General features: G+C 36.0%; 1 protein-coding gene across 1 annotated transcript in view; it reads left to right on the top strand.

Moving 5' to 3' along the window:
- The first annotated feature begins 1,224 nt into the window (after positions 1 to 1,224).
- Positions 1,225 to 15,254, top strand: part of lactbl1b (lactamase, beta-like 1b) — a 30,088-nt gene continuing 16,058 nt past the window's right edge. Inside the window, exons 1-2 of the mRNA XM_038270566.1 lie at positions 1,225 to 1,347; positions 11,756 to 11,838. Coding sequence (XP_038126494.1) covers positions 11,779 to 11,838 — 60 coding nt within the window. The 5' untranslated portion in view covers positions 1,225 to 1,347; positions 11,756 to 11,778. The remainder of the gene's footprint in view (positions 1,348 to 11,755; positions 11,839 to 15,254) is intronic.

Genomic DNA, 15,254 nt, shown 5'->3' on the forward strand with positions numbered 1-15,254 from the left:
TAATAAAGAAGATTTTTTTCCTAGGAACTCCTCTGCAACCTCTAGAGATTATTTCACAAAGAACAACTCTTCATAAAGCGAAGAACATTTTGGACAACGGTATTGTCTTGGTCAGATTGTTAAACAACAGCAGAGTGTCTTCAGTAAGAGGCGTCCCCAGATCCGGTGCAAGACAGACCACTACAGCGAATCCTTTCTGGCTACAGCTGTCAACACCTACAAAAGCTGGTTAAAAAACAAACAAACAAACAAACTCGGATTTACTGTCACACTTTATTTCCCTCTGGGATTAATAAAGTATTTTTGAATTGAATTGAATAGAGAATGCATGAATATGTAAGTACTGTACATGTGGAAAATGCATTTGTGCAGCATTCACCTTAAAATGGTTTCATTTGATTTAATGGGTCAACAAATCACTGTGTCCCTTTATGCTTATATGTAAAAATTAAATATCTAAGATTCTTAATTAATGAAACTGAGAATTATACAATCTCTATGTTTTCTTCACTTATTTTACCCACTAATTCCCTATTATGGTTGCAGAAGGCTAAACCTTTTCCTAACAGCCAACAGGTAATGCATACACTAAGCAGGTTTCTTATCCATTGCACACACCGACACAGAAATAACACACAACCATGTCCTGAGCATTAAGGTATTGATAGCCTCAATTTGTATAAATGTATGCTTTTAATAGAATTACCCAGAGCAAACAACTCACATTACATTGCCTTCATGAATTTAAGACAGAAAAATCATTTTGTGCTTCAGGTTTTTCTTTTGATTTTTGACCCTTTTGCATATTGGGGAAGATGGAAAGGTTCTAAAATTTACCAGCAACCCAAAAAGAAATAGAATACATTACATTTTCTGGGTTAAAAAAGGAGAAATTATAAAAGTAAATCTTTGGTACACATTACCTTTTGTATATAGGAGTTGTGTTTTCTATAAATGGTCTGTTGCTATTATCTTTTGTTATCAAATTGCTAAACATTTTAGCTTGGCTTTGTTTTGTTTTTTTTGTTTTTTTTTTATGAATATCCATTTTTGTAGACTGTCTTGCAAGTTGATAAAAAAAAAAAAAGTGCACCTAAGACCTCTTAAGTGCAGATACTCACAGAGCAACAATTTTTGTTGCATGAACAGATGTGCCCATTGGCTGAGAGAGTTAATCCGGAATACCGGGTTTGATGCAAGCTGGATTTAGCCAGAGCCATGATACTAACATCTGTCAAGATCTCCTCTCAAGCTCCCAAACACATTCGGGACAGTAACAGAATACTTTTTGCTTGTAGCAGCTTGATAAGGAAGAAGCAGAGGCAGAGAACAGACTTTCAATAAGAGGTAAGTGTATATAAGGAATTAACAGTTGATGATGCTCTATGGCCTAGAAAAAAAAATCCTGTATACAGTTTACATAACATGATTTCACACAGATTATATTCTCGCTGCCTTGTGTTTATGCTGTATTATACCATCATTTACAACTATGCTTAATTTTTATGTTGATTCTGAAATGATAAATTTCAAGATTGCTGTATAGTATCATTTGCTTGTTGAACGCATAACACAAATTCTAAATGTTGTATGAATCAAATTAATTAGACATGGACTGAGAAGTCAGCTGTAGCTGATCTGAAATACAGACAGAATATTAAAATCGTAATGCGGAGACAATACTCAGTCTGGTGACTTTTCTCAAGTCTTAATTACTTGTATTAGAGAAAAAAAGAAGTTAATAAAAGAAAATCAAAAAAAATCTATCAACTATTTATTTTATTCAGAGTGAAAAACTATTATGTTTAATAGAATTATTAGAGTCCTTGTATTGTTTTGATTTCATCAGCCAAAATGTTAATTATTCCTGTCTCCGCATTTTATCATCGGATTCCATTATCAGCCTCTGTTATTAAAATGGAATATAATGAATAACCACCTTGGGACCATTAAAAATCCCTCATTGATTGAACATTTTCTCAAATATACTATTCAGCTGTTGTTCATATTGTGTAAACATAAGTTTTTTTGTTCAGGCTTGAAAATGCTTCTTTGGCAGCCCTATCCAAGCAGCGTTGACTGTTTTGCTGTAGTTTATACAGGTTCATGCTCTTCAAAGCTTGCAGTGATGTATATTACTTAAAGATGATGTGCAGGCACTGCCCCAGCAGGCTGCTACATGAAAAGCATAAAATTAGGAAAACTGAAAATACCACAGGACATAATGTTTATTACTGAGTGATTGATTTAAATTTTAATGAACCTGCAAAGAAACTGGGTTACTGCATCCGCAAGAGGAAGATCAAAAGCATAATTTCATAATTAAATAAAAGGAGATTAATCACTCCATCACCACGATCTAAAAGGAATTACCATTACGATTATTTGATATAGAAATATATAAGAGAAAAAAAGATATTTCTTAATCAAATAAATTTAAAAAATCAAGTTTTTCAAAACCAAAACAAAATATTTAAGACATGAAACAACAATAGATTATAAAGTTTATTAAGTTATTTGACGAGTTGAGGTAATGCTCTGTGAACATTTCTCCAGGATAAAAAATATCTAGATTATATATTATAGTGTATTTCAGGTAAAAATCAATCTAAGAGCAATATGTCCTTGGTAAATATCTTAATATGCTACCCTTCCATTTTCACCTAATTGATGAAGTGTTTTAAACAGTTTGATAAACAGTTCTTTCATTTGATTTCCAAAATAATCAACTATTGAACAAGTAACCAAACATTTGATTCTAACTAACAGTTATGATATGCTGTTGCTGCTCTTAAGTGTCAAGTGTAACAAAACATTACTAAAGTTACCACAGTCTAAAGCAAATTACTGTACAGTGGAATGCGTTTTGACTAAATGTGTTTGCCTCACTGAATTGAAGTAAATGCTTGAGGTAATGAAAACGAGAACTGATCAAAATATACGCAGATGTCTGAAGAGTATTTCTACTTTTTATGATTTCTAATCTACTTGATGTGAAAGAGGCTGCATGGCGCAGTTTGAATGTTCTTCTCCATTTCATGTGTAGGTTCTCTTCAAGTATACTGGCCTTCCCTGACATACTAAAACAATTGCTGTTAGGCTAATTAGTGTCTATGAGTGTGTGGGGGCTGAGGGGCTGTGGGGGTGTGTGTGTGTACTTTTATGTTACCTATTTAGGGCCGTTTGTGGTATATTTGCTGACCTTCTGGGGACCAAAAGCTGGTCCTAATGTGGCAGATCTCCAATTTTTACCCTATGGAGTCAGTTTAGAGTTACGGTGTGAATTAACTTCAATTTAAGATTAGGATTAGAAATATACTGATAATGGTTAGTGTTAGGGTTAGGGTTAGGCTTAAATGCAGTAACTAAAATTAATGTAAAACAATGAAGAATCTCAATACAGATAGAAATAAAAATGTGTGTGTGTGTGTTTGTGTGTGTGTGAAGGAAGTATTGTAAAATATTGTAAAATATCCTATCCATGTGGGGACTTACAGGTACATATGGGGAGTGTCAGCTGGTCCCCCTAAGGTAAAGTTCTGTCCTGTGAATTAGGGTTAGGCAAGGCAAGGCAAGGCAAATTTATTTGTATAGCACAATTCAGTACAAAGACAATGCAAAGTGCTTTACATGATTAAATATAGGAAAATAAAACAGAATCAAAGCAAATAGGAAAAAAATGAATATAAAATTTACATTAAAAACAGTTAGACTAAAGAAAATAAAAAAGGTTGAACTAATGATGTTTCAGTTGAACTGTTTAACTAGAACAGTCGAAGGCAATCCTAAACAAATGTGTTTTTAGTCTTGATTTAAAGGAACTCAGGCTTTCCACACTTTTACAGTTTTCTGGAAGTTTGTTCCAGATAAGTGGAGCATAGGAACTAAATGCTGCTCCTCCATGTTTAGGGATGGAGATGGTAATAGTTGGGATTCGGGTAAGGGTGTGGGTAAGTTCCATATAAAATGAATGCAAGTCAGTGAAATGTCCCCATATGTCATGAAAAACCAGCTGTGTTTGTGTGTACAAGATGGTTTTCCCTGTTTTACTCTGGATTGCCATGTGATGGACTTGATATATGTGCAAGGTCTACCTTACCTCTTTCCCATGTTATGTCTTGAGATTGCCATCAGTCAGATTTTTAATCCTGCAAGGATAAAAAATAAGGATATAGACAATAGAAGAATGGAAGGATGATTGGAAATCAATGCAAGCTGTGTTTCTTTTTCACTTTATTCTGTGTGCATCAAGAGAGTTCAAAGAAAAAACTTGATTGATTTATTCTTGTTTATATGGGTATTCTGTATCTCGGTGGTGCTAGTTAGCTGTGTGTAAGCGTTACGACTATTTTGAATCATTAAGTTTGTCTCATTTCTATATGCACAATTTCACACATTCACTTCAACCCCTTTGAATTTTCACCTCAATCACTGCGTTTTTAAGGGGACCTTTTCAAAGTCATTTATAGAGGAGACATCTTGTGCTGATTAGCTAGTGTTTTCATGAAAGATGCAGGTGCTCCTGGAATTGTCTGGTTCCTCTCTATAAATCCTAGAGAAGTCCTTAAGTGTCAAAGATTTAGAGTAGTTTTGTTCAGACTTTCTGGCAAAAAAGATTAAAAGTTAAGAGTAAGGAAAAAAAATCAACCAAATTAAGCAAGCAGATAAAACAACACAGCTCCTTGTGTTTCAAATATTAACATACAACATAAAGACTTGGGGGGGTATACTTTATAGCCTTTTGATAATAAAAGTTGGATTTTTGCAACCAAGTTAAAGCAGAAAAAATGTTTTATCTTAATGGAGCATAGAACAAGTCCTAGAGTCATTGCAGATGCTCGCCCCCCTTTGGCAACGAGTTTGAATGGTTCTAGCGATATGCACGAGAGAAAGCACCACAGTCTGCTGATCCGACTGCACAGGTATTTTGTTTAGAGGCATAATATCATTTGGGGTAAGATAGTTATAAGCATTGAATCTATTCTAAAAGGAGGTTCCTACCTTTTTAGAAAAGACGGCAAACTGTGGATCCCTGTTTAATCTCAGGGGAGGTCTGAGCTCCCCCCTTGTTGAGGGCTTACCTTTAGCTTTTGTCTTATTCTCCTGCTAATCACACTCCATTTTGACCCTTTCATAGCACTAGACAAATGCTGTTGTTTTATTTCTTACTCTTGTTTTACATCTGTGATGGGGTGGCTGGTTTTTTTTTTATCTATCATTGCAAACTGTTACCTGTGTTCCTTTGTCATGGCGGAGAGTCAGCAAATTAGTGAGGTAAACAAGAGAGCACTGCACCTCATACCTAAACACATGCCAGGAGAATTCAGGCCACAATCACTACCAGGTGAACAGACAAATGGAGCTTATAAATGCAACCGTGGTAAATAGAGGAAAGCTCATTTTCCATGTCAGACAACTGTAATGGCATTTAGAAGGGAAGAAAGGTTTTTCTTTTAAATTTTCACAATACACCTTTCAAATACCAGAAATGATGGAGGTTATTAGCTCATGTTACCATGAATGTATACAATTTTATAATCTAAGCACATTTGTTGATGCTGCATGCTCTTATTTTTGTTGTCTTATTTTTGTTGTCAATATATTATAAGGTACTTGATTTTGCTTTTAATCAAATTCGGATTTGAATTAAATTTTTATAAAATAATCATCAGCAACATGTGTGATATATTATTAAGATAAACTGAAGTACATATTGAGTCTGGGGCTGCTCAGCGGCAAAGTGGGTAGCCCTTAGTAATTTCTGTATTTTTTATTTTATTTTATTTTTTTAGATAATGTCTGTCACATTAAACACTGACCTACAGTGACAATTGCAGACCCCTCCACGTGCTTTCTTAGTGGGAGAATCTGCAAAATAGCCCGGTGTTTGTATTTTAACACCCGGCTACTTTGCACATTATTAGACACACACACACACACACATATATATATATATATGTCTAATAATGCCCATGATTGCACATTGCATCATGCAGTCTGGTCAGCACTTCCTGCTCTGTATGCAGTAACAACAATAATATTTCTATTCACTACTCCGACTGAAGCGTTAGAGGTTTGGCCTGATGATGAATACCAATTGGTTTAAAGAGCAAGACGTGTAATGCAAACAGCAATCATATTTGTTCCTCATTATGATTAAACAAGGAACAGGAGCCATCACACATAATAAGTAGAGACAGACCCAACCTAAACCATATCTATAAACCATGTAAAACGCATATTACGCTTCTTCCAGACTTAAGTCATTCTAATTAAAAATGCTTACAATTCCCTTGATATTAATTTCAGCTTTTACATGCAACTTTCATCACCATTACATTTCAAAGCATTCTCTTTTCATGCTGTATGTATTCTTTGCATTAAATTGTTAGGAACTTACAGCAAAGTAATGTCCAAGGAAATTACTTCGTAACAGGAAGAATGACAGCTCTTGTATGCAAATTCAGATAACGAAAACAAACAGTTATCAAAATTTATTTTATACTGAAACCTAAAAAATGCTCATTTTCTTTTCAACAGTTTTTTTGTGAAAGTTTTACCATTTATTTAAATGTGTGTGTTTCTTATTTGTAAATAGTTGCAGCTTGGAGTTGTATAACTTAGCTTCATCCTGTTAGAAAATAAACTTGCTTTGGGGATCAAGTTGGCACTCAATTAATTTAATAAGTTAAATTTACAAAAAGTAAGAGAATAAAGTAAAGCCCACTCTTTGGCTAGGGTTTAGGTTGGCCTGTCACAAAAAAACAAAAAAACAATAGTTAATCACATAATAAAACTTAATTGTATTATAGATTTAAATAAGTTCAATAGTTACTTTTGCATCCTGGTGTCGCAAACCAAAGGGTTGGGAAGACAAAAACAATCACTCAAACGTATCAGTGTAATGACCAGAAATGGAAGAACAGTTCATTAAACTAGAAAACTGTAAATTGCAGAACTCACCCCTCCCTTTAGAAAACTGCCACAGGTTGTTGACATGATCTTGCTGCTGATTACTGGCTTAATGGTTTATTTCATTCCCCTGCCGAGCTCCACCCAGTTTCTCATTATCGCTCATAATATACACCTGTTCCAGGTTCTATTCAAATAGCCCTCTACCACTTATTTTATTCTGGCACTCATAACTAGTTTGAGAGCTGGTTATATAGACCAGATGAATCTGATGGAGGCTAACTAAGAATGGTGCAGAGCTGACAGGTGTGATGAATCAAACAGCACTAGTGTCAGGATTCATGAGAGTCACTCGCCACTCACCTCTCTTCTGATCATTTCCTTTTCACAGCCAGTGTAGGAAGAGATCCATGTGACTGAGGAGTATCAAGCCAGAAAAACACTAGCTAAGATTTGGAAAAAAAAACTGAGATAAAATTGGTTGCAAAGCTAGATGCAACAACTGCGGTGCTGGAACTCTTTGGATTCAAACAAAATGACATTATTGTGTATCACAATAATTTCTTGGAAAAATGTATGATCCAGCAAAATTATTTATCATGAAAGGTCTAGGTTTAGGTATTTCTGAAAGACAAAGATTGGAAGAGATTAAAAGGGAAGAGGACAATATGAATAATTTACTTGTAATAGGTGAAGGATAAAAAAGATACATTGTCGTGTGAAAGAGGCTTAGGATTTGCTTCCAAAAATTTCATTTAACAATTTACAACAAAGTTTGTTTATAGGAAGAGGCAAAAAAGGCCTTCATAGTGGTTTTTATAATATGGTAACAAATTTATCTTTAAGATTAAAATAAAGAAAATGAATAACTAAAAACTAAAATAACCAACCATCCCTAAAACTTCTCTCATACTTCGTCTCATGAAGAAGCAGTTGTTATTCCCTGCTGGCCTTTGTTCTCGGCTAAGCTTGCTTGTGAAGTTTGGGCCAAACCTTTTGATGAATGATGTATATTGTCTTGCAACCCAAACACAAAATAATTCCTCTAAAAATGAAAGCACATAAAAAGAAATAAACTTCACGAAGTTGTTTTACAAACACGGACACATCAAACACCAATGATAAATTGTTTCATACTTTTTAAGGCTTGGGTTGTGCACACAAACATTCTGGACTGGGATTCATTAAAAGTTTCTGTAACATTTCCACCTATTAATCTGCAGTGAGTTTTCATTCTATGACTTGCTATTTAGGTCAACCTTAAAAATCACAATGAAAGTAATCCTCCTAAACAGGAGAGAGGGGGAGAGAAAGAAAGATACAGCAGAGTATTTCAGCTTACTACTTTCACAGTTTCCTCTTTTAAGGTAAATTTTGATTACTAGAAAAGCTCCCTTTTATTGATGTATGCAATGTATGAGACAACTGTATCCCTTTATTAGCAAAAAAAAAGATACATCAATAAGAACTATATGTTACTTGCTAATTACCACTTTTTACGCTGTTACTGCTTTTACTGTTTGTGCTTTGGGAAAAGTTTCATACATACCGATAATATTTTTGTTTGGGTTTGACTTGGTAAGAAAAATCAGGGGAGAAAATTTTTTTTCTTAACTACTGTTTTACTCAGCTGAAAGGTGCCCCCGTGTTGCTTACAAAATGATTTGGTTGACATTGAGGCAGAAACTGTGCCCTTGAAAGAGCCATCCTTTCTCTAAGTTCCTGTGCAATATTTAAAAGCTTGTATTTTCATTTATTCATTCATTAATTGCTCTTTTTTAGCTTTTTTATTATCATTATACTGTCAAAAGTACAGAGCAATGAAATTAACTCTCTGCATTTAACCAATCTCCTTGGGGAGCAGTGGGCTGCCATTGTGTGGCGACCGGGGAGCAGTATGGGGATTAATGGTCTTGATCAGGTACCCAGAGTGGCAGTCTCAGGGATTGGGGCTTGAACTCAGAACCTCTTGGATCCAAGCACAATGCCCTAACCACTAGGCCACCACTCCCCTATTTTAGATCCCCAAAGACAATGGCATGGGCACAATTTTTGAAGGGCAGGGATGTCATAGGAAAAAGGTCACATATGCAGGATTCTCACCACTGGGGGTGGTAATTGAACATGTGATTTGGCTCCCGGCAGGGCACTTTAGTACAAGTTTTGAATCACGAGATGTTATTTTGGTACATGTTTTGGCACCCGTAAGGGCACTTTAGCATGCACCAACTGGGCCACGGCTCTACCTAAAGGTCTAATTAATACTCAGTGGGCTTCCCTAACTTGTAGTCAACTATTTCAACTGAAAGCTGCTTGCACTTTAAATGTGTTTCACAGACTTAATATTCTACAAAGTTTGTCTGGAAAGATTGATTGTTTACCAGGTATTAAAGGCAAATTACAACTTGATATTTTGTCAAACCACAGGCTTAAAAGAGACAGTGATCTAATCCTGTTTAACAGTATGATTGATTCTAAAGTTTAATGTCTTTTCAGTACAGTTCAGATAAAATCTAAATCTTTTCAAAATCACATGAAAGCAAAGGTGAACTCATTACCATCACCTTGCTTTAGCCTTAATTAAAGCAAAAAGTCTGTCCCTACTGAGAAATGTTCTGTTTAAGGGCATTAATAAAGGATTTTTCATCCACACACTTCAAACAGCAGCAGCTTTTTGATGTGTTTCTGACCTTTGGGCTCGAAAGCAGAAACGTCTAATCTCAGTTAAAATGCTTTATCAACTAGCAGATGGTCTTGTTATTTATTCCCCTCCATGTAACTTGTTCCTTTTTAATAATTGAAATCTGGGAAAAAAATATTTAAAATGTGTTGTCCTTTTTTACAAAATCTCTTACAAAGACATGTGCAACTCATTTGCCATTGGTCGCATTAATATCAAAGCCTAAACACCTTTGTTAAAATGCTAGGTTTTTGTGACATAATAGTTATATTTTTATATAATATATATATTATATAATATTTATATATATATATATATATTTATATATTGTATATATAAATTATATCTTTTATATCATAAACTGACATTTGTTCTACAAACCATGCTTTAAGAAAGAAAGGAAAAAAGGAGAAATGTCCTAGCAAGGTGTTGAAAAACGATTTCAAATCGGTTCATGTTTAGTAGAATTTATTTCTACAATGTTATCTTCCCTGGTCTTTATTAAAAAAATAAAATAAATCTGACAGCTGCAGTTTCTCCAGAATACTTCTACCTACATCCTTACCAAAACTAAGAAAGTGGAGCACATCCCCCCATTTCTCAAGTCCTTCCACTGACTCCTTGTATCTCAGATGACAGACTGTAAAGTAATTCTCTTGGTCTAAAAATCACTAAATGGCTTAGCACCATAATACATTACAGACTTGTCAGTGGATCAACTGCCCAGACCTCTCAGGTCTCCTCTCTCTAATCTACTTTGCATACCCAGAACCAGAATCAAACATGGGGAAGCAGCTTTTAGTTCTTATGCTCCACTAATCTGAAATAACTCTCCAGAAAACTGTAGAAATGCTGAGTGCCTATGTACATTTCAAGTCATCTGGGTCACGGCAACCACAAAGCAGGCAACCCGACTTTCTTTCAGTTTTTCTGAGAAGGTTTCAACACCTATCCAGCAGCCTTTGTCAATTATTTAAGCTCGCACAGTGATGAAACCTTAAAAACGTTTTTAGAATGGCCTTTAACTTTGTGTTTTCTGACTTTAGAAAGTTTAGAGTCCAACTTTCTTTCCATTTATTAGCAGTTATTTTACTCTTCTTTATTTATCTTGAAATATACTTTCCCCAGTCTGTTTTCCTCTTATATGCACTACTTTGAATTGTTTTGTTGCTGAAATGTGCTTTATAAATAATCCTTCCTTCCTGTGAAAAGACAATAAATGTTTCAAAAGGAACAAAAATGTAATAGCCTCATTGCAAGTCTGTGCACCCCATTAAATTGGGACATGCTAAAAAACGTTTTATTCAATTTTAGCATTCAGGCTGTTGTGGTATGAGTCAATCAGAATGCCAAGTCTTAACTTGTTCATATTTGCCCACTCCAGCATGCAAAATTGGTCTAACTAGATCAGATTTGTGGAGAAATCTCTCACAGCAGTCTTAAGCAGACCAGATTTTCTGTCACATTTATTTCTAAATTTGAGAGGGGCCTTTTCAAAAACATTTTTTAGTCATGAAGGAATATGTACAATTGTACTTTCCAAGATTTGTATTTTTTTAATTCTCTCTTGGCGTACCCTTATTAAACTACATAGATCCACAGTTACCAGATGGTAAAAAATAGATGACAAAGTGTGACAGCAGGACATTAAACTTGCTCAAAGATCACAGAGAAGAGGCTTTAAACCCCCTGTTGGAACTAAGGATACAATTTAAGACTGATTATTCTGAAAGGTGAGCAAATTAAGTGCAAAGATTTTATTGAGCTGACTTGATCTTTTTTTTTTTTAAACAATATGGAAATCCACCCTATTCAAAACTGCATCACCTGAAACTTAATGCACCATAATTAGCAGAGAAGAGTGTGCCTTTGATTTGGCTTGATTTTCTTTATTTTATTTTACTATGGTGGTAAACTGTTTGTTTCACAAGATGGCAAAAGATAGGAATGTCATGTTTTGTCATCCATAATAGTGGAAATTTTCTTGAGTGGAAAAACTTGGAGAACAAATATACAGAAATATAAGAGCAAAATTATTAACACTACTCCAGAAAATATGCTGCTTAATCAGCTGCAAAATAAATTTATTGTATATTGTACGTGAAAAAGGTTGCACCTTAGTGTCAGTGCAGTGACATTTTTTCTTATTTTTTTGCTTTTCAGGCAATATCTCCTGCCACAGCAACATGGGAAGGGCAGGGAGTAAAGTTCTTCAGCAAACCCCACTGGATGGAGTTCAAACTCAGGTAAAAACAACAATTGAACAAACATTATGCACTTTAGAATATACAATCTTCCTCTCAAACAGATGTAGAACTTGAGTGGTAATGCATTCACTGTGTATTTCAATAAACACATTAAACCTCTGCCATGATTAGTGCTCTGGCAGTTGGAGGTGAGCCCTTGTGCTGGTAAAATGAGCCATATGTGACTCTCTCTGCACAGATTAAAAAAGAAGGATCAGGGTGCTCACTCTCATGCTATCTACATTATAACTAAATGTAATACTAAAAACAATCCAAACTAAGATGATGACCACATGCTGAGCAAATTTGTGATAGATTCTGCTAACAAAAGGGGTTATAAGACTAATTTAGGTAGATAGGTGATTTTCAGAGGTTTGGAGGCTTTTATAAAACCCAAGAGCTGTCTTGAAAATAGATATGTGAGATTAATGCAACTTGTTTACATGATTTCTCATAGAGAATGGCTTGATGTCTTTTTTTTAAAGAAATTGTGAGATGACAAACTATTAGATGAGAAAGTCCAATTAAAAAAATAAATTCTTTAACACAAATTGAGTTTGATTCCAATGAATATAGATATTGTTCTGTTTGTTTGGATTCTTCTATTGTCACCTTAGTATTTTTAATCCATCCATCAATCTTCTCGGCTTATCCAGGGTCGGGTCGTGCAGCTAGCAGCTTCAGTAGGGAGGCCAAGAAATCCCTCTCCCCAGCAACTTGGGCCAGCTGCTCCAGGGGAATCCCAAGGTGTTCCCATGCCAGCCAAGACACATAATCCCTCCAGTATGTCCGGGGTCCCTCACCAGGGAGGCATCCAGGAGGCCTCTTAACCAGATGCCTGAGCCACCTTAACTAGCTCCTCTTTACGTGGAGGAGCAGGGGCTCTACTCTGAGTACTGCCTGGATGCCTTCCTCACCCTATCTGTAAGAGAAACTCCAGACACACAATGGAGAAAACTCTTTTTGGCGGCTTGTATCCAAGATCTCATTCTTCTCATTCTCATTCTTGGTTATGACCCAAAGCTCATGAACATAGATGAGAGTAGGAACCTAGATCAACCTAAATCAAGAGCTTTGTCTTTTGGCTGAGCTCTCCTTTTACCAGAATGGACAAGTATAGCGTCTGCTTCACAGAGGATGCCACACAAATCCACCTGTCGGTCTCCCGCTCCATCTTCCCCTCATTTTATGAACAAAACCCAAGATACTTAAACTCCTCCTTGAGGAGCAGTATATCCTCCCCAACCCGGAGAAAGCACTCTACCCTTTTCTGCCTCAATACCATGATCTCTGATTTGGAGGCACTTATCCTAATCCCGGTGGCTTCATACTTGGCTGAGAACCTCTCCGGTGTGAGCTGTAGATCACGCTCTGATGAAGCCAATCACTAATATCAGGCCACCAAATCGGATCCCCACAACACCTTGGATGCGCCTAAAAATTCTGTCCACAAACGTTGTGAACGGAATCTGTGACAAAGGCCAAAGCAAAGTAAAGTAACCTTTGCGGAGTCCAACGCTCCCCCGAAATGAGTCAGATTTACTGTTAATGTAGACCAGGCTCTGACAGAGACCTAACAGCCCTTATTAAAGGACCCGCTACTCTATACTCCCTGCATACCCCCCACAGGACCTCCCGAGGGACACGGTCGAAGGCCCTCTCCAGATCCACAAAACACATGTAGACTGGTTGGGCAAACTCCCATGCACCCTCCAGAATCCTGCTGAGGGTGTAGAGCTGATCCATTGTTCCATGAAAACCTCACTGCTCCTCCTGAATCTGAGATTCGACTTACAGACGGACCAGAACCCAGAATAGACCAGGGAGGCTTCTGAGTATGATTCCTCTGTAGTTGGAACACACCCTCTGGTCCCCATTTCTAAATAAAGAGACCACCACCACAGTCTGCCAATCCAGAGGATCTGCCTGATGCCTCATGTTAACCAATACAGTACCACAACATCCAGAGCATAAAGATACATAGGGCAAATCTCTTCCACCCCTGGGGCCTTGCAATTGAGGAGCTTTTAAATCACCTTGGCAACCTCAGCACTAGAAATGGGAGAATCCGAGCTGGAGCCCTCAGGCTCTGCTTCCTCATTGGAAGATGTTAGTATTTTTAATATTGTAAGATATTTTATTTCTGTGCTGTGTTTTACCTCGGTGCAGCTTTTTGGTCAACAACATGGTTTTTCAAAAATGTTACATAAAAAAGCTTTTTTTTCCATGGATAGCATCAAGCATTGCTTATTTATTTTTCATGGCCCATCATAACAATGTTTCACCTGTCTCCATTTTAAAACCCATACTATTTCCAAACATGTTCAATGCCCTTTCACTTTTACACATTTTTTTCACTTCAATCATCCCATCTTTAAGTTTATGGTCTATGCCCTCAAAGTACCCCATAGAAATAGCTACCATTTGGTACAGGGGAAAAAGGTGCATGTGTATATAATAGCATTAAATGCTGCATAATTTCTTTAGGAAACATTGATGCATCAAGCACAAACCTGCAAGGTTTAGGTATGGCTCCTAAGAAAAAAGTTTAGCCTAATGGAGATGAATCCATTATACCATTTCATGACAATTTTGTGGGAGCATGGCGTTTCCTACACCTGCACAACATACTACCAGGAAAAGGGGAGAGCAGCTAGGAGTGATCAGACTATTCAGACCTCTCTATGCTCTGAGGTTTTCTAATATTCCATTTTTGTATAAATGTGCAATGACAATAATTTTATAAATAGGTCAAACCTGATGGAGCACCTGTTGACAGTTGCTTTGTTCACAGGTACTTTACCTGTCTGGGACAATTTACTGAGACTGTTTTTTTAGAATAATTTTTTAAAACAAAAATACAAAATCTATATTTTATTTTACTAGATTATTATTTTGTAGTTTTTTTTATTTATTATTACTACTAATATTTGTTATTTAATAACTAGTTTTTATAATTTTCTTTAATGGGAGGGTATGTAAACTTTCAAACACAACTGTACTTACACTTCATTTACCGGTAATTCAATCTTCAATTTAGTTTGTTCATATAGTGCCAATTCAAAACACGTCATCTCATTGCACTTTACAGAGACAATTCACCCAGATCATGTAGTCAGATTGGTTCAAAGTTTTCTATCTAAAGAAAATCAGCTGAAAACAGAGAAAGAATGAAGCACAATGATGAAAAGTGATCCCTCCGGCCTCCATTAGTTTAAGACTGTAGCAGCATAACTATACAGAAAGCTCAAGATAACCTGAGCCACTCCAAATATAAGCATTGCCAAAAAGAAAAGTTTAAGCCTTACTCTAAAAGTAGACAAAGTGTTTGCCTCAAGGACTAAAACTGGTATATGGTTGCACATGAGAGGAACCTGATTACTAATAAACAGCTGTACCTCTAAGTAAACCACATT

This window comes from Cyprinodon tularosa, unplaced genomic scaffold (assembly GCF_016077235.1).
Source record: "Cyprinodon tularosa strain WSP-4 unplaced genomic scaffold, ASM1607723v1 ctg768, whole genome shotgun sequence".
Lineage (NCBI taxonomy): Eukaryota > Metazoa > Chordata > Actinopteri > Cyprinodontiformes > Cyprinodontidae > Cyprinodon > Cyprinodon tularosa.